At 63.6% G+C, this 17,324-nt stretch overlaps 1 protein-coding gene and 1 long non-coding RNA gene across 3 annotated transcripts; one reads left to right on the top strand and one right to left on the bottom strand.

Moving 5' to 3' along the window:
- Positions 1-2,821: 2,821 nt before the first annotated feature.
- Positions 2,822-5,340, bottom strand: CDKN1C (cyclin dependent kinase inhibitor 1C). 2 transcript variants are annotated; one of them, XM_059932313.1, is made up of 4 exons: positions 5,153-5,340; positions 4,312-4,993; positions 3,650-3,786; positions 2,822-3,550 (listed from the first exon to the last, which is right to left on the bottom strand). In XM_059932313.1, exons 2-3 carry the CDS (start codon positions 4,949-4,951, stop codon positions 3,653-3,655), a joined length of 774 nt encoding a protein of 257 aa, XP_059788296.1. In that variant the 5' UTR covers positions 4,952-4,993; positions 5,153-5,340; the 3' UTR covers positions 2,822-3,550; positions 3,650-3,652. The 2 variants fall into 2 exon arrangements, with proteins under 2 accessions (XP_059788296.1, XP_059788297.1); XM_059932314.1 differs by having other exon boundaries at positions 4,312-4,961; positions 5,153-5,319.
- A 759-nt stretch (positions 5,341-6,099) lies between these two features.
- Positions 6,100-14,323, top strand: LOC132370107 (uncharacterized). Its single transcript, XR_009504522.1, has 3 exons — positions 6,100-6,709; positions 11,538-11,727; positions 14,075-14,323. It is a non-coding gene; the product is annotated as an uncharacterized LOC132370107 (long non-coding RNA).
- Positions 14,324-17,324: the final 3,001 nt, after the last annotated feature.

Genomic DNA, 17,324 nt, shown 5'->3' with positions numbered 1-17,324 from the left:
TCCTGGTGTCCACAGGGCCTGGCTGAGAGTGGAAATCAGGGCAGGGTAGCCTGAACTACAACTTATGTCCAAAAGAAGGGGCTCTCCCCTTCTCTGGGAAGGCTTCCTCAGCTCTGAGAATGGCCCACACTCACACTTACATGGAACCAGGAACCTCAGAGGTCTCCCCCCTTCCCCACTTTCCAGTCTCCCTCATGCCCCACCCCGACCAGTCCATCAGCAAGTCCCATCAGCTCTCCCTCCCAATATATCTCCAGGCTCCCCCCACCCCACCTCCCACTCCGGCCCCTCTGGTCCACTATTCTGTGAGCACTCCAGACCTCAGGGCCTTTGCACTGGCTGTTCCCTCTGCTGAAACTATCTTCTCCCAGTTAAACCTCAAGACTTGCACCCCTCACCTCCGCCAAGCTCAGATGCACTTGCTGGGGGGTGGGAGGAGGGCTTCCTGGCATGGCCTGCTTTAAACAATAGCCCCCTGGCCCTGGTTACATCACCTCTCCCCATAGAGGCAGCTCCTGCTAGCAGGGAATTGTGTCTGTTTTATGCATCGCTGTGTCTCTGGTGCCCAGAGCAGTGTCCGGTGTGCTGGAGGCACTGGGAACGTTTGCCAACCTGGTACCTCTGTTTGGGTGGCCGGCCACAGTAGCCCCTACCCGGCCCCTCCTTTGTTCTCCTCCCAGCAGCCTTAGGATGCTTTCTTAAATTGCCTCAGCTTCTGTCACCCCGCTTCAATCTCCCCAAGGGCTCCCTACTGCCTGCAGACAAAGTCCAGCAATTGACGCCAGCCCATCAGACTCAGGAAGGTCCAGGAGACCAGTGGGAGACCAGGGAGTGGAGAGGCCCTGCAGGCATACCCTAAAAGGCACTCTTACAATGAATAATGTTTAAACCATGTGCCAGCCCAACACACACCAGCAGGCCAGGCCAGGGCCATGGGAGACCCCCGAGTGGCCCCCTCGGCCTTACTCTCCAGCTTCATCGGGACCCTCTGGCTCCAATACACTCACCCTATGGGTGACATCCCATCCTACGGCTTCCCCAAACACCCAGCTAAAGCACCCTGCCCACCACTGGCCAGGGCAGTCCCTGCTCAGCCTCTGCCCCTTTATCATCCCATCGTTGGTTTATGGTTAGAGGCTCTACATTTTGTCTTCCCAGTCTGGTCCATAAGAAGTTGCCCAGATCACACTATGACTCAAAATCCAGTGCTTTTTCCCTAAGGAGGGCAACCTCTGGGTCTCTGCTGCGAGCTCCTGCCTGGGGGAGAAACTGGCCCCAGAAACGACGTTTAGTGTCCCCTTTCCATCCCTACAGGGCCCTGGTGCTGCTTTTGAGAAAGCCACCCTGAGTGACACCAGGAAGCTGGGTAGCAGGGGGCTGCATCCCCAGGTCCGTGCTGGGGGCCAGGGGTGTAAGCAGCAGAGCCGGGGCGGGGGCTGGGGGGCGGGTAGGATGGCCGGTCGCATTGAGTTTGGGGCGGGGAGGTGCCCACCCCAGCCAGACTCTGTCCTCAGTATGAATGGTCATTCCAGCAGGGTGCCGCTGCCCGTGGACTCCCAGCTCACGCCATCCTCCTCCCCGCTCAGCCAGGCTGAGCTTTCACCTGGTCACACAGGCAGGCCTCGGGGAGGCCCCCTCCCCAGAGGAGAGGTGCAGAGCCTGAAGTCAGATCTCGGCAGGTCTAATTCCCAGGATGTGTTCAGGCTGAGCTGAAGGCGGCAGGGCCCCTACCCTCATTTCCCAGGGGAGGTATTTCTCAGCGTGCAGCCCCAGCTGGGCCTCGGGGCCAGTCCCATTTCCCTCCTCCCCACCCTTTCAGGCAGCTGGGGGGAGGGTAAGTTAATCGCATATCCAAACGCATCTCCAAAATCGAGGCTTCAGCCGAGCCTTTGACCCTGATCCGTGGGGTACATCAGTGTCGCAAACAGCCCCAAAACGGTTAACTTAAAAAAATACACCACCCCTGCTCCGCTTCCCCAGGCCCAAGGCACCAGCAAAAATACTGCTAGCCGTCCGTTTTTGCTATTTTACGTCACCCTTTCCATTGTAAGCCATAATTTTCAGAGGTTTATAGGTCAGCTATAAAAAAAACAAAATAAACCTCTCCTTTTGACTAAAAGGGAGCACTTGGAAACTAGAAGGCTGGTGGGTGCCCGGGTGGATCCGACCGCGAGTTTTTCCACCGAAGCGGCGGCGCATCTCATCCCTCCCCACCCCCACCTGCCCCTGGGCCCTTCCTCTTGGCCTCCCCCTCCCCTTTCTTCCCCGCAGGCCTGCAGGCTGCCCCTCCCCCACCGTGGGCGAGAAGAGGCCAGAACACATCTGGGGTCCTGCAACCCCACCCTGGGGGACACCGGGGCCCACGAAGCGGAGGACTTTGGAGCCGTTGGGGTCCACCTTGGGCGGGGCCTGAAGACTTTCAGGCTCAGGTTCGCCCTCTCCGGGCCTGCGACCGGCCCAGTCCCCGCAGGTGCCCACCTGAGTCCCATTGGGGCTCGGCCCAGGGCAGCTGGGGTGTGGGTGGTCTCCTTGGAGCCGGGGAAACAGTGAGCCTTGGTCTCCGCGTACAGCCCTGCACACGTGTGTGTGTGTGTGTGTGTGTGTGTGTGTGTGTGTGTGTTTATGCGTGGGTGAGATAAATGCAGAGCGAGGGCGGGGCCGCTCATCCCTAAATTAGGGCCCTGGAGCAGGTGGGCGTGGGCCAGCCCTGCCAGGAGAAAGCCCCCCTCCCTCCCTTTAGGGCTGCCCCCTGGGTTCTAACTCCCTAACTTTTGGGGGTGCCAGAGGGGAAAGCTGGAGGCAGTACAAGCACACACGGAGCTGAGTTGCAGCATTATTCGGCCTCTTTATTTAGAACCCGGCGGACGAGGAGCCGGGGCAGTGGTGCAGACGGCTCAGGAACCTTTTTTTTTTTTTTTTTTTTTTTTTTTTTTTTTTTCTTTTAACAGATTTGTCTTCAAGTTTAAAATAATCATAATAGTAAAAAGAGACAGCGAAAGCGCGAAGAGACTGCAAGCTAGATGGGCTTGTACGGCAGCTACAGCTTGTGAGCGACCCCCTCCCCCCAGAGTCCGCTATAAAAAATAAATTTACATTTGTCGATAACCAGATGCGAGTGAGGTGCCTTTGGCATAACCAATAACCGAGCTAGCGCGTGGCAGAGCGGCCCACGCCTCGACATAAATAGAAAATATAAGTTAGTATAACTTTAAAAACTTTTTGTACAAATATACATGTTTTTTTCCTTTTTTCCTTTTTTTTTTCTTTTTTCATTTTTTTGCACTGAGTTTCAGCAGAGATTAAACATTTTATATAAATGACTCTTAAAGCTTTACACCTTGGGACCAGTGTACTCCTCGTGCAGAATACATTTAGATATAAAAGACGTTATTAATACATTGCACAGTTTTCAAACTTTAAACACAAAACCGAACGCTGCTCCGTGGCAGCTGCCGCCGGTTGCTGCTACATGGACGGTCCCAGCCGAGGCCCAGCGCTCCTCTCCTGTCCGCTGCCCAGCGGGCTCCCTCGGGGCTCGTTGGGCGCGAGGCTGCGGGAGAGAGGTGCGGTGAGCGAGCGGCGACAGAGTGGCCGCCGGCACCCCGCGGGGCGCCCCTCCCCGCCCGCCCGCCCCGTCTGCCGCGCTCACCTCTCATCGCAGCCGCTTGCGCGGGGTTTGCTCAGCCGAGCCGACGGCTGGAGCGGCGCCGGGCGCGGCGCATCCCGCGGGAACCTCGTTCGACGCCTTGGCTTCGGGCGCGGGTCTCTTGCGCTTGGCGAAGAAATCTGCGGGCGACAGCGCGCGCGGCCGGTCAGGGCGGGGCCGGCCGGGGAGCCCAAGAGGGTGCCGGGAGGGGGCGCGGGCGGCTGGCCGGCCGGTGGGGGGGCGCCGTCCCCGCCCGCGCCGAGGTCCGCGGCGGGTCAGCTTTGTTTACGTCGCCGCGCAATGTGCTGTGTAAGCATTTCCCCTTGTCCCGCGGCCAAGCCCCCCGGGGCTACCGCCGCGCTTAACCCCCTCCGCGCCGCGATCGCCGCGCCCGGCCGCGCCCGAGGAGGGTCTCCAATGGCCCGGGCGAGGATCGCGCTCGGAGGGGGCCAAAGCGAGCCCTCCCAACCCTCTCGCGCGAACCTCTCCGGAGCACAACAACAGGGAGGGGACGGGGTGCGGGCGCTGCCTCGCCCCGCGCGCTGCGGGCCCTTTAACGCCACGGAGGAGGCGGGGACCAAGAGAGGCCCCCGAGGGCCTGGGAGCCCGGCCGGCCGGACAAAGCAGGGCCGGGCCGGGCCGGGGCGGGGCCGCGCGGGACTCACCGGAGATGAGAGGCCCGGACAGCTTCTTGATCGCGGCGCCTCCGGCGGCGGCAGTGGTGGCAGCGGCGGCGGCAGTGGCGGCGGCGGCGTTGGTGTTGGTGGCAGTGGCGGCAGTGCCCGGCGCGGGGCGCCCCGAAATCCCTGAGTGCGGCGGCTCGGCCAGGGGCTCCTGGCTGCGCGGCGGCGAGACCGCCTCCGGCTCAGAGCTCTCCTGCGGCGCCGGGGCCGGGGCCGGGGCAGGCGCTACGGACGGGCCGCTGGACGGCGACGCCGGCGCCTCCCCGAGGCCGTCGAGGGACTCATCGGCCGGCGGCCCGGAGGGCGGGCTATCGCCCGCGCCGTCCGGGCGGGGACGAGGCGCCAGGAGCAGGCGACAGCGCCCCACCTGCACCGTCTCGCGGTAGAAGGCGGGCACGGAGTCGCTGTCCACCTCGGTCCACTGCAGGCGCCCGGGGCCCCGCAGTGGCACGTCCTGCTGGAAGTTGTAGTCCCAGCGACGCTGGTCCTCGGCGCTCAGCTCGGCCAGGCGCATCTGCAGCTCGCGGCTGAGCTCCTCGTGGTCCACTGGCCCGAAGAGGCTGCGGCAAGCGCTGGTGCGCGCGAACAGGGGAAAGGTGCGGCGGGCGACCAGGCGCTCCATTGCCGACGCGCTGCGGAGATACGCATCGGACTTTTCCGGGGGCTGCGCGGGCCGGGCGGCGGGAGAGGAGAGGAGAGGAGAGGAGGAGGAGGAGGAGAAGGAAGAGAGGAAAGGAGGGCGGAGGCCGGGCGCAAGTGAGACCCCGCGCGCCGGAGTCTGCATTTGCAAAGGGACGCGGCGGGAGGGCGGCGCGGCGGCTACCTGGCTGTCGGGCCGTGGAATGCTCCTGAGTCTCGCTCGCTGTGTCGTCCGGCCGGCGGCCGCGCCCCCTCGGGTGCCTGTCCTCGCTCGCTCGGCTGGCCCTGGCCTGGCTGGCACCCACCGAGCGCAGAGCACTTGGCCTGTGGAACGCCCAGTCCTCGCGCGCCCCTTTATACGCGAGGGTCCCACCCCCCCGCGCACTGGCCCCGCTGCTATTAGCATAATGTAGTATTTTCAGTTTCAACAACACCGCGGCGATTGGCCGGCGCCGCGCTGCCCCCGCCCCTCCGGCGGTCCGGCCCCCGCCCGCCGCCCATTGGCCCTGCGCACACACCCACCCGAGGGCGGGGCGGGGCGCGAGGACCGATTGGCGGGGCGCGGGGCGCGCGCAGCGGCGGGGGAGGGGGCGGTGCGCGGGGCGGGGCCGGAGTTAAAGGGCGCTGCGGGCGGTAACGTGACACCGCGGCGCCCCGCCCCCTCGCCCCATCCCCCCACCCCCACCCCACCCCCGCCCCCGCCCCCGCCCCCGCTCCCGCCCCCCGCCGGCTCCTTTGTCTGCAGGCGGGGGCTGCTCGGCGGCGGTGGCGCGGGCGCCCCCCCCCCTCCCCACCTCGGCCGGCGCGCCCTACCGGGCGCGGCGGGCGACGACCCCCGGCAAGACCGGCGTTCGGCCTGGCCCGACTCGCCCCCCCCCGGGGGCACCCAGCCCCGCCGCCCGCGCTCGCCCTTGGGCCTCCCGCGCCAGTTGACGGGCCTTTAACCCGCCGCGGCCAGCTCGTCCCTGGCTGGAGCTAGATAGGGTCTTCGGCTGCCCCCGCGCGGCCTGCTGCGCCCGAGGCTTGTGTCCCCGGCAGGGTTCCGCGCACCTGGAGCCTTAACACACCTGCTAGACCTAAGGCCCACGAGCGAGCGAGCGGGGAGAGGGGTCTGGGGGGCCGGGGGAGGGAGGCTCTGCTCCACTCTTTCTCCAAGGGCGAAGTGGCAGACACCTTGAGAGCTGGCCCACAATCGCCTGGAGCCAGGGTCTGGAGACTCTAGCTCTTGGGGCCGTCCGTCCTGCCCAGTGGATGGGAAACTGGCCGTGCCCATCCTGAGCTAGGCACCCTGTGACATCCTGAGCTACGTCACTGAGTGGGTGCTCAGCCACTTCAGGCTTGGCCAGGCCGGGGGTTGGCTGGCTGGCTGTTGGACAGGGCGCTGGAGGCTTCTCCACTAGGGTGGGCCTGGCCCTGCCCAGCCTGGGACCCTGACTGCGTACGCTGATCCTCTGGGCCAGGCTTATCCCTTGTCACACAGGGAACCGCCAGATGGGGTGGGGGCGGAGGGGCAGCAGTGAGCAGCCGCGAGGGCACCCAGGCAGCCCTGGTCCAGCTGCTTATAGGAGCTGCGCCTCTCTGCCTCCATCCTGGAAGGCTAGCACCCCCTCATTTGTGCCCAGGAAACGTGTTGGTTGGGAAGTACACACCTAAGAATGAATGACAGGGCATGCGAGCCAGCGGGCCCTACCACAGTGTCAAGGAGAGAAGCAGCCAGCCCAGAAAGGGAAGGACCTGCCAGGTAAGGCCCATGACCCTGCTCCCCGCTCCTTGGTGCGGCCCCTGGCTGTCCCCAGTGGCCATCCCATCTGGGCCAGGCCACAGGAGACCGTTACTTTCTGCTGCTTTCCCCTTGGCCCAGCCTGTCCCAGGGCTGGGAGCCTAGGAAATGCCTCCAGCAGCTCAGGCGGGGAGGGGGACGGCCAAGCACCTGCTGGAGGGCCCAGGAGGGCCCTGAGCTCCCAGCCCCTGTCCTGGGTGAGCCCACAAGCCCAGTGAGAAAGGTGAGCTGGGGCTGACCCAACCCAACCTGCCTGCCTCCCCCGCAGGGTCAGGTGGGTTCCAGGTCCCTTCAGGGGCGGGACTCCTTGCTAACATGCAGACGTGTCCTGGAGGAGGCTTGTGGAGGCAAGGTTTGGAATGAGGGCCAGCAGGAGAGGCCATCAGCCCAGCTAAGGGATAGGGCACGTTGCCACTCTTGGCTCTTGACAGCAGGACCAAAGTTGATGATTCGTGTTATATTTCTTTACTCTTTTTTGTGCATTCTATTCCAAGTTTTCCACAAGTCCAGTTGGTACAAATTTTTTTAAATTAATTAATGTAGTTTTGGCTGCGTTGGGTCTTCGTTTCTGCGTGGGCTTTTCTCTAGTTGCAGTGAGCGGGGGCTATTCTTCGTTGCAGTGCGCGGGCTTCTCGTTGCGGTGGCTTCTCTTGTTGCGGAGCACGGGCTCTAGGCGCGCGGGCTTCGGTAGTTGTAGCACGCAGGCTCAGTAGTTGTGGCTCGCGGGCTCTAGAGCGCTGGCTCAGTAGTTGTGGCGCATGGGCTTAGTTGCTCCATGGCACGTGGGATCTTCCCAGACCAGGGCTTGAACCCGTGTCCCCTTACACTGTGCCACCAGGGAAGTCCAGTACAACTTTTTATCTTCGGGAAAATAAGAAGATGACAGAGACTCCCCTGGCCCTGTGGACCCCTTGGGTGGGGCTGATATCACCTGGCCTGGAGTTAGGAGGCAGGGCCTTGCCCCACCCTAGTGCCACGGCCACACCAGTCTCCCCAGAGGCCATATGCACAGGGCCACAGTGGGTAGTGACCACAAAACATGGAACCACACGGCCCCCAGGATTTCCCAAGAGGTCAGGATGCCCTGGCTTCAGCCATCTGGGAGGGCAGGCCAGGGAAGGAGCCAAGCCCCAGCCCAGGCTCAGCCTCCGCTATCTCCCTTCCAACAAGACTGAAGCCAGCCCCCTCCCAGCCCTGCTCTGGACACCCAGCGGAGCCAGCACTCTCCTCCCTGGCAAGGACTGCCCCATGGCATGAACACCTGTCTGCCCTGGGCCCCCCAAGGGCAGGGGACCTAGTGCACGCTTCATAAATTACGGGAGCTGACCCTGCACCAGGCCTCCTGCGACCCTGCCCTGCGCGTGCACGGCCTGGTCCGAGGACAGGCTTGGGAGGGCCATCCCGACTGCCTTGGGTGCACACCAGACACCTCCATGGGTGCCAGCTGAGTTCAGGCAGATGGGTCCCAGGGCCCCCACAGTGACAAGCCCAACAGCATGTGACTTGGAGTTCCGTCTCCAGGGACTGGCAGTGGGCATCCCATACATGTTGGGTCACATAGCGTGGCAGCTGTGGAGCCCTCAGCCAGCCGAGCCCTGCACGGGATGGTGTCCGTGGATCCCTTGCTGGGCCTCACCTGTTTTACGGGGGAGGGAACGGAGAGCTGGAGGCTTGGAGACACAGAGGCTGGGTCAGCTGCCAGGGCCACCCCCAGCTGCCTGGTGTCCTAGTTATATTTCTCCAGGGGCCATGGGGAGACCTCCTCGCTCAGTCACCTCATTAGGGCAGGGAGGTGACCTTCTGAGTCTGTGACCCTGAACTTGATCCAGGATGGTACCCACTGGCTTACTGAACCTGCTGGTCCCAGTAGTAGGCTGAGTCCCTCCCTGCGCCAGGGACAGACGGTGGGGAGGGCTGGGAGCCGAGGCCAGCACTAAGAGGCCCAGTCCTCCCCACCAAGGGGCTCTGACAAGCAAATGTCTGTCTAGGTACAACAACCAGGCTCTGCTTTTGTAACTTAAAATGTATCCAAAGGGAAAAAGCATTTAAAAGGAACAACGTTTGTGCAGACAGCAGAACCAGGGAGGGGCGTGGCTACCCTACCCCCCACCCCAAATCCTGCATGTGCAGGAACGGGGAGCCTATTTGCAGGGGGAGGGGGTGGTAGTCCTAAGCACCAGGCCCCCTGCTGGCATCCTGCAGGTACATCTCTGTAGCTCTCACCTCATCCAGCCTAGGAGCAGCAGAGTAAAAGCTATGAGCTCACCAAACGTTTGCCTTTTCCTGTAAGCACACAGAAAGCCCACGTGCCCAACCCCCTTGCGACCGGGGTGGGGGGGGGCCCACAGACCGTGAGCAGGATTGCTCTGCACCACTTCCAGGCGGGGCCCATCAAAACCGACCAAGCGGTCCTCCTCCTCCCCTCCCCACTGGCGGGGGCGGGGGGGGGGGTGAGGGGGGACCCCTGGGGACAGCAGAGCCTGCAGGCGGCAGGAGCTCTGAAAGCCCACGTGGAGCGGAGCCACCAGCCCCGCGGCGCCTTCTGCACACCCACCTGACCAGGATGGGAGTGAGAAACAAACTTTCATTGCATCTTCAGTCACTAAAAAGTGAGAGTCATCCGTTACAGACACTACTTCCCCTGACTCACATATATGGCACGGGTATATCCCGGTTGGCATTTTCTAGGTGAGGAAAGGAAGGTTCAGGAAGATTCAAGGACTTGCTCCAGCTTACAGCGGTTAAGGCCCGGGGTGGGGGGCGGGGGCGTTTAGTCCTCACAACACCCCACAGTCGGTGGATATTGTGGGCTCCTTTTCCAGGGAGGAGAAACATGCTTGCCGGAATGAGTGGCCGAACCTGGTCTCTGGTGGCGGGGAAACGCCATCCTCAGCCGCGTGCTGCCCCCTGGTGGCTGACTTCGGCACCAGCGGCCTCTCTGGCTGCCCCAAACCTCCCTTCTCCTGGGGACCCACTGGGGCAGTGTGTGTGCCAGGGCCCAGCCCCAGCAGTGCTTCTGGGGACCCTGCAGGGGCGTCTGTGTCTGTGCCCTTCCCACAGCTCTCCGATTGCTATCCAGGGTACCGCCCTGTCTGAGGAGTCTGGAAGGACGTGACAAATGGTGACCACACTAGCTACCTCGAGCCTGCCCTGCACTGAGGCTGGCCTCCTTCCCTCATTTAATCATTCCAAGAACCTGAAGACGGAGGCGTTTTGATGTCCATTTGCCAAGGGAGGAGCCTGAGGCTCAGAGAGGTTAAGCAACCTGCCTGCAGTCACCCAGCGCTCAATGGCAGCTGATCTGTGCCTCTGGCCCAGCCCTGAGCCCCTCCCCCTGACTGCTATGAGGGGCCGGTAGGCACAAAAGCGGGAGAGGAAAGAAGTCAAGGGTCCCGAGGTTAACTTCCCCTGACACCCCCGCAAATACCCCCACAAGCCCTGGAGCCAGGGGCGGGCACATGTGGGTGTATGGCCCTTCCCAGGGATGGCTAACCCCTGGGGTTCATCCTACCAGGGAGGTGACCGAGCTCCCGCTCAGCCAAGTCGGCCTTCCCACGTGCAGATCTTAGCTTGTCCACCTCCCGCCCACCAGGGTAAGGCCCTCACCGCCCCAGCGGCCCACCCAGTGTGCCCGGGGAGTCAAAGCACGTCACCCAGCGGCGCACTTCACCAAGGCCCTGGGCCGGCCTGGCTGGCCCCCTGGGGAGGCCGCTGCCCCTCTGAGCCTCACCTTCTCCCCCGTAAGATGGGGCCTGGAGGCCCCGAGGGGTATGGAGAGTTACAGATCAACCAGCCAGCCCCCAGCGACGGGCGGATCGGCCCAGCTCTGTGCTTGCGCGCGCGCGCGCACACACAGGGGGAGGTTTCCTGGCGCCCTTGGCAGGGGCCCAGCGCCCCGCGCGCAGCGAGAATGTTCCTCCCGCACCGAGTTCCCGCGCTTGGCTCGCCCCGCCCCCGGCCCCCCCAGGACGGGCTGTTCTCGGGGCGGCTGCCAGGCACGTCCTCCGCAGGTGCCGGCCTCCCTCCGGTGACTGTCCACAAGCCGCACAACGCGAATCCAAAGCTCCGATTACAGGGACTGCCTTGTACTCGGGGTCCGGGCCGGGGTCCTCACTCCCCCCCCCCCGACCCCGAATCGGTGGGAGGGGCTGGGCAGCCCTGGGGGAGGAGCGGGGGAACAGGAACAGCCTTGGACGTGAGAGCTCCTCCGCCCCATCTCCAAAATAGACCGGGGCTGCTTCCCCCCGACCCCCGGGGTCTCAAGCAGGGGGACCCCCTCTTCCCGCCTTAACTGGGACTTTTCTGGTTTCGGTCCTCAAAGTCCCAGGAGCCCCTGGACCACTGGTCATCCGAGGCTCCAGACAGACCCTCCCAGGGCTGAGGAGGTTTCCTGGGGCAGGGTGCAGGCACCGAGGAGGATCTCAGGGCCCGGCTCAGACACCCTCTGTGGCCAGCTCTGAGTCCCACCAGGGCCCCCTCCTCCTCCCCCCACGCAGGACACAGACCGGACGGTCCCCTGGGTCAGAGGCTCACTTTGCCAGGGAAACAGCAAGAAAAGCACATCGGGGATGAGCACATGACCCCCCTTCCCAGACCTCATGCCCACCATGCCCCCCCAACTTCCTGTCTAGTCTTCTTGAGCTAGTGGGGTCCCCTGTGAGTCAGCATCTTCTACCCACAGGGTACACCAGGGACCCCCTCTCCCACCCTGCTTCCAACACCTCCGCGTGGTGTTCAGAGCAGCTGAAATGCCAGGCAGGAGACGTGATGGTCCCCACCCCACCCACAGCAGGACCTGGACCCCCGCAGCCATGGAGGAACAAGAGGCAGGGGCTTCCTAGGCTTCCGGAGAGACTTCATGTGAGACATTAGTTGAGCACCTAGTACTCGCAGGCACTGGGACACCCCCAGCAGGCTCCCACCGCAAGTCAGGGCAGGATGAGGAAGCAGCCGCCTGCCTGCTGCCCGTCCACGGTCAGGTGAGGAGGACAGCCCTCACCACTCTGTCCGCTGCCCCATCCACTCACTCTCCACGTTTGCCCAACTCCCTCCCGCCCCTCCCCCCTCCCCCCTCCCCCCCCCCCCCCAGCGTTTCCAAGGTGAGCAGCAGCTGATCAGGACAGAGGCCAGGAGGTAAAAGCAGGACAACCCGGCGAAGCCAGGGCTGCAAAGAGGAGGGGCTCCGCAGAAGCGGTGCCTGTCCCCTCCCTCCCCCAACGGCCCGGGCAGGGGGACCACAACCGTCCCCAATGTGAGCGGCAGCCCCTGGGCCCCCGGCCAGACCAGCCCAGGCCGCCTCCCCACCCGCCGGCAGCAGCCTTGAGGCCCCAAACTGGGCGCCTGCTGCCCCCTGGTGTCCAGAAAGGGCACCACCACCAGCAGCAGCAGCCCGCCCACCCAGCCCACTGGGGCCGGAAAGTGGAGGGCGGACCCTGAGCAGCCTCCAGCCACCCCCTTCCCCCACTGCCGCCTGCCTGCCCGCCTCACTCTTCCTCACCCCGTGGGTGCCTTGGCCAAGGGCCTCACTCTCTGTGACCCTGAGTCTCCTCGAGGCTAAGATTGGGGCGAGGTCTGCCCACTGTGGCCAGTCAAGGCTGTGGAGGGGGGAAGCCTCAGTTTCAAAAAAATCCCAGCACCCCAAGGTGCTTGGGGTGAGGGGTGTCACTCACACCTTAGTGGTAAATAGCGTGCGGCCTCTCCTGTCTCCAGGGTGGGCAGGGGGCCAGGGAGCCAAGGAGGGGAGAGACAAAGAGGCTACAGACCCCAGGTGAGGGCCTCAGCCTCCCCTCCCCCTCCCCTCTTCCCGTCCCTTTTCCTTCCCTTCCCCCTCCCCTTCGCCCCTTCCCTTCCCTTCCCTTCCCCCCTCCCTCCCTCCCCTCCCCTCCTTCCCTCGGCTGCCCTTCAGCCCCTCCTCATTCCCAGCCCCTCCTCTTCCTCTTCCTGCCAGGTCCTGCTAGGGGCCAGGCCTCACCCCAGCGTCCTCTGCCTTGTTCCCTCCATCAGTGCCGCTGGTCACTGGATCTCTCTGCAAGGCCTGCACCTGGCCGCCCCTGCCTGCCCCCGCTGCTGGGCCTGGGGGGCCGCATGTGGACCTTCCCTTACGAAGCACAACTGGGGAATTCCCTGGTGGTCCAGTGGTTAGGACGGGGCACTTTCACTTGGGGGGGGGCCCGGGTTTCAGGCCTGGTCAGGGAACTGGACTCTGGCCCACCTAACAACATCAACGACCAAACCAATAACTATAACTCCCATTTCTAGGCTGGGAGCTAAGGCCCAGCAGGCATCTGGGCAGACACAGGCCCCTCAGGGCAGAAGTGCCTGGCTGGGGGAACAGCAGATAAGACAGCAGGCTTGAAGGGACACGTGTGCCCCACAATCTCCATCAGCTGTCCACACCCCAAAAATAAACCCACACCCTAAGGGAACCCTGTGGGCCGCCAGGGAAGGCCTGGGGTCCACCTCCAAGCTGCCCACAGTCAGGCACAAACCCTGAACCTCCACAGCTACTGGGGCAGTTGTGCTATGATGGTGGGAAGTGGGATACAGCAGGAGCCCCCATTAGGGGCCACCCCAGGTTTGGGATGAGGAGGAGGAGTCTGGGAAGGGAGGGGGGTCCCAGGCAGGGAGGTGGCCATGCCCAGGCCTTGAGGGCCTTCGCAGCCCATCGCAGCCGGTGCCCAGAGAGTGAGCAGGGAATGGGCTGGGTGGGGGCTGGATGGAGGCTGGAGAGGGTCGCAGGTTTGCAGGGCCTGGGGATCCATCTGGCCCAGGAGCTGGCTACATCCTGAAGGCACCAGGGAGCCCCGGAGGGTTCTAGCTGGGGGTCCAGGGTCCTGTGGTTGAGTGGTGGATGCAGGTGCCAGGACCAGCAGTTGGGAGCGAGGTGAGGAAGTCAGGGAAGCAGGTAATGACGGGGCGCCAGGCCAGGGGCTGGGAGTCTGGGAGAGGCCAGGTGTGAGGGCTCCGGGAGCCTGGGATGGGGGATAAGAGGAAGGAGAGGGAGGGGATTTCGGAGGATGGTGCCAGGAGGTGCCTCATGGCCTGGAGTGCAGGTGGGGGGTGAGAGGCAGCAGGCCCTTGCTGGGGGTACAGGAGGGTATGACCACAGCCCACGGCTGCCCCCAGGGTGCCAGTGGGCCCAGATTCCTGCCGGTGGCATCTTTGCACAGCAAGAGGAATGGGGCAGGGGGCAAGGTAGTGGGCGCTGCCTGGTCGAGGGGCAAATCTGTGGGCTTTGGAGTTGAGCAGAGTGACTGCCTCTTCCTGGCTGTGTGACCTTGGGCAAATCGCTTAACCTCTCTGTGCCTCTGCTTTCTCATCTGTAAGGCTCCTGATGAGGCTCGGAGGCCATGTCCGTACGTGCCTGGCACAGTGGCCCCCTCCTTGAGAAGAGGCATCACCCTCTGCATCATCGGTCTCTCCCTCCAGACCTAGAGGGGTGGGCAGGGCACAGCCGAGCACTGAGGACCCCACCAGCTGCCTTTGTAATGAAAAGTGGATGGACATTTGCTCTGAGCCCAGGGCCGTGGGCTGGCAGGGAGACTCCAACCCCAACAAAGGCATTTGTACCCCCAAATCATGTGCAGTTCCCTAATAAACTGTCAGACAGGATGAAGCAGTATTTACATAACAAGCAGCTTGGACAGTGCTACCACCCGACCCGGGGGCTCTGTGGGACACAGATCACAGTGACCGGTGGGTCTGTCTTCATGTGACACAGGCTGTTTCACCCGGCTGCACACACGCCCGATGCTCAGCCGCATCCCTGGTCGGTACCCTGCTGTTGCTGGCAACACACCCTCTCTGTGCCAGGCTGCCGCCCCGGCCACGCAATTTACGTGCAGATTGCCTCATTTAATCCCCACGTGTATCCTACGAGGGAGGAATTAGCGTTGTCCCATTTTGCAGATGGGGAAACTGAGGCTTGAGAGGATGAGATGCTTGTCAGAGCCAGGTAAGCTGTGGAGATGCTGGCCCAGCAGGGCTGCCTGCAGAGCCAGTCTGGTCCCGGCTCGGTCACTGTTGGCGGCGTGACCTTGGGCAGCCCCTCCTCCTCGACTGTCAAATCAGGGCCTGGACCAGGGGTGTCTGACTTGTGCCCTCGTCTGTGTTCACCGGTCCATCCAGCAGGGCTGAGTCCCAGTGGAAGGGGCAGGGCGAGAGGCCATGGCTATCCCTCATACTTCTCCGGTTTGCAAAATGCGTGTGAGACCTGGCCGCCCCCGAGCTGGGCGTCGAACCAGAGGCCCAGGGGTGGGAGGCAGCAGGGGCCCCAGAAACTCCCCCACCAGGTCCCAGGGTGCCCAGAAGGGAAGCTGCCGCTTGTCACCTCTTGAGGTGTCAGCGTGGCAGCTCCCAAGAGAGACCAAATAGCCAGGCTCCCTGAAACTGCCATCCAGGCAGGGGGAGGCACTGGTGCCGGCCAGGGGGTTCTCTAGGGTAAGAAGGGGTGCCTGGGTTTGTGACTTCTCTTCTGGGGTCCTGGAAGTCCTTCCTGCTTCTTCCTGGATTCTCGACTGAGTTTCCGATGGGTAGAGGTTCCAGAAGGCGCTGTGTGTGGGATGGATGGTCAGAACATGGGGCGGTCCCTCCTAATGGGGGATGAGGGACCAGGACAGGAGGAGGTGGTGCTCGGGGCGATGCGGGGCCCCTCGAGGTCCCTCGGGCATGTGCCTGTTTCGGGGACTGAGGCACCAGGAGCACATGGAGAGGAGCGCATCCATGCCACGTGTCCTGCCTCGGTTTCCGCCCTCCCAGCCTGGTGAACAGGTGTACGGCTACGGTCTCTGAGCCCTGCTTTCCCGTGAAGTTGGAAGGCTCGTCTTTTCCTGACTCCAGGCTGCCCTTCTGCCCTCTCACCACCCCCCCCCCCCCCCGGGCCGCAGCCAGGCCAGACCACCAGCTGCTTGCCACTCCCCCCACCCCGAACGCCTTCCTGGGTGGACCCCTCTCCTCTGAAGCTGTAGTTCCTGCCCAGGTATGGAACTTGGGGTAAGGTGTTCCTCCAGGGCCCTGGAAATGGGGCCTGTGACCTTGCAGTGCCCGCCCCTGCTCTGCTGCCCGGGCTGTCCCCCACCCCAGCGTCTTTCCTTCCTTCCTCTAGGTCAAGGCCCAGCGTGAGTCTGTCTGGCCTCCAGGGACCCGAGAGGGAGGGTGGCCAGCTGGCCGGGCTTGTCCAGGACTGTTCCTGTTTTCACATGGAAAGCCCCACGTCCCAGGCAAGCTGGGGCCTTTGGCACCTCTTTGAGGGTCCCAAGGGCAAGGTCCCCTGGTCCTCCTCTCCTCTGGTCGTGGTAGAAAGGGGACACGGCCATCCCACAGTGTACCCCAGCCATCACCTGAGGGCCCCGGGGTCTCCGGTCCACAGGCCTCTCTCCCTGAGGCCACCTCCAGCAAACTTCTCAGCCATGCTTCCCCGCCAAGACTCTTTCTCTCTCAGCTGTGGCCATCGGCTGGCATGAGCCCCTGGACTGAGTGACCCACACCTCACCACGTGGGACCCTGCATCCCAGCACTGGGCCAGGTGCAGGGCGGAGCTACTGGGTGAGAGGTGGGACCCCAGGCCTCTGCCCCCCGAGCAGCCTGCTGCCCTGCCTCTGCCTGGACGCTGGGGCCAGGGGTCCCTGCATCACTAGAGGCCAGCAGAGAAGCCCCCTTTGGCTGGCAGAGCCTCCTCTGGGGATGTGGCCAGGCCATGTCCTGAAGGCCTCAATCCCATGAACCCACCCACGGGCTGAGTCGGAACCAACACAAGGCCCGGCCCCTGCCCCCTCCTCCGAGAAGCCCCCGCCCAGACTCCAACCCCAGGAGCCTAGTCACAGATTCCAGTTCTGGAAGGTTTCTCGGCACCTGCCAGCCCAGCCCCTCCTGTGGCATCTGCAGAGGGGCTTTGCACCCGCCCTCCCAGACCCTTAACCAACTGCCTCCAAGACGGTGCTCACAAACTGAGGCCAGGCCCCCGGTGCCTGCGGTGGGCTGGGGTGCCCCTCGTAAGGATGCGACTTCAAGGACAGCTACCGAGCTGAGTCTGAGCTCCTGGGGATGCTGTGAGGGGCACAGGTGCTGCTGTGGGGTCTGGACACCCTCCTGCTGGCCAAGGCCTGAAACTGTGCCTCACCTGGGCTGGGAAGGTAAGCTCTGGCGGAGACCTGCCCCCAGCCCTGGTCCTGCCCCAGCCAAAACCTCCCTGGCGTCCCTGAAGAGGTGACGTTGAGGTGGGCCCCTCGGGGAATAGTAAGAGTAACAGGCACTGTTCCCTGGACCCGCATCAACCCCTTCCTGGGTTCATCTCGTCCTGAGTCAGGGCCCTAAATACTATCTCGATGCAGAAGACGCCCTGTGGTACCTCCAGCTCAGACCCCACGCTCCTGCACCTGTGTGTGACCCACGTCTCCACCCCCTCGAGCACTGAGCCCCAGCAGGTTCTCCCCTCGAGATCCCACACTCACACCCTGGCTCCTTCTCAGCTGATGGACACCACCCAGACACTCCGTCAGCTGCGCCTTCCCCACGTTTGCAGACTCTCCCGCTCCACTGCCACCTCCTATTCAAGTCCACGTCCCCCTCCTCAGGACTG

Source organism: Balaenoptera ricei, chromosome 8 (genome assembly GCF_028023285.1).
Source record: "Balaenoptera ricei isolate mBalRic1 chromosome 8, mBalRic1.hap2, whole genome shotgun sequence".
In the NCBI taxonomy this organism is placed as follows: Eukaryota; Metazoa; Chordata; class Mammalia; order Artiodactyla; family Balaenopteridae; genus Balaenoptera; species Balaenoptera ricei.
The sequence above is the reverse complement of the archived record's forward strand: the minus strand, read 5'-3'. Positions and strand labels throughout refer to the sequence as shown.

Excerpts from the sequence above, each read along its gene's own strand:
- CDKN1C (XM_059932313.1), bottom strand. The coding sequence starts at position 4,951 with ATGGAGCGCCTGGTCGCCCGCCGCACCTTTCCCCTGTTCGCGCGCACC. Across the intron at positions 3,787-4,311 it reads GTCCGGGCCTCTCATCTCCG|ATTTCTTCGCCAAGCGCAAG; the intron begins GTGAGTCCCGCG and ends TGTCGCCCGCAG.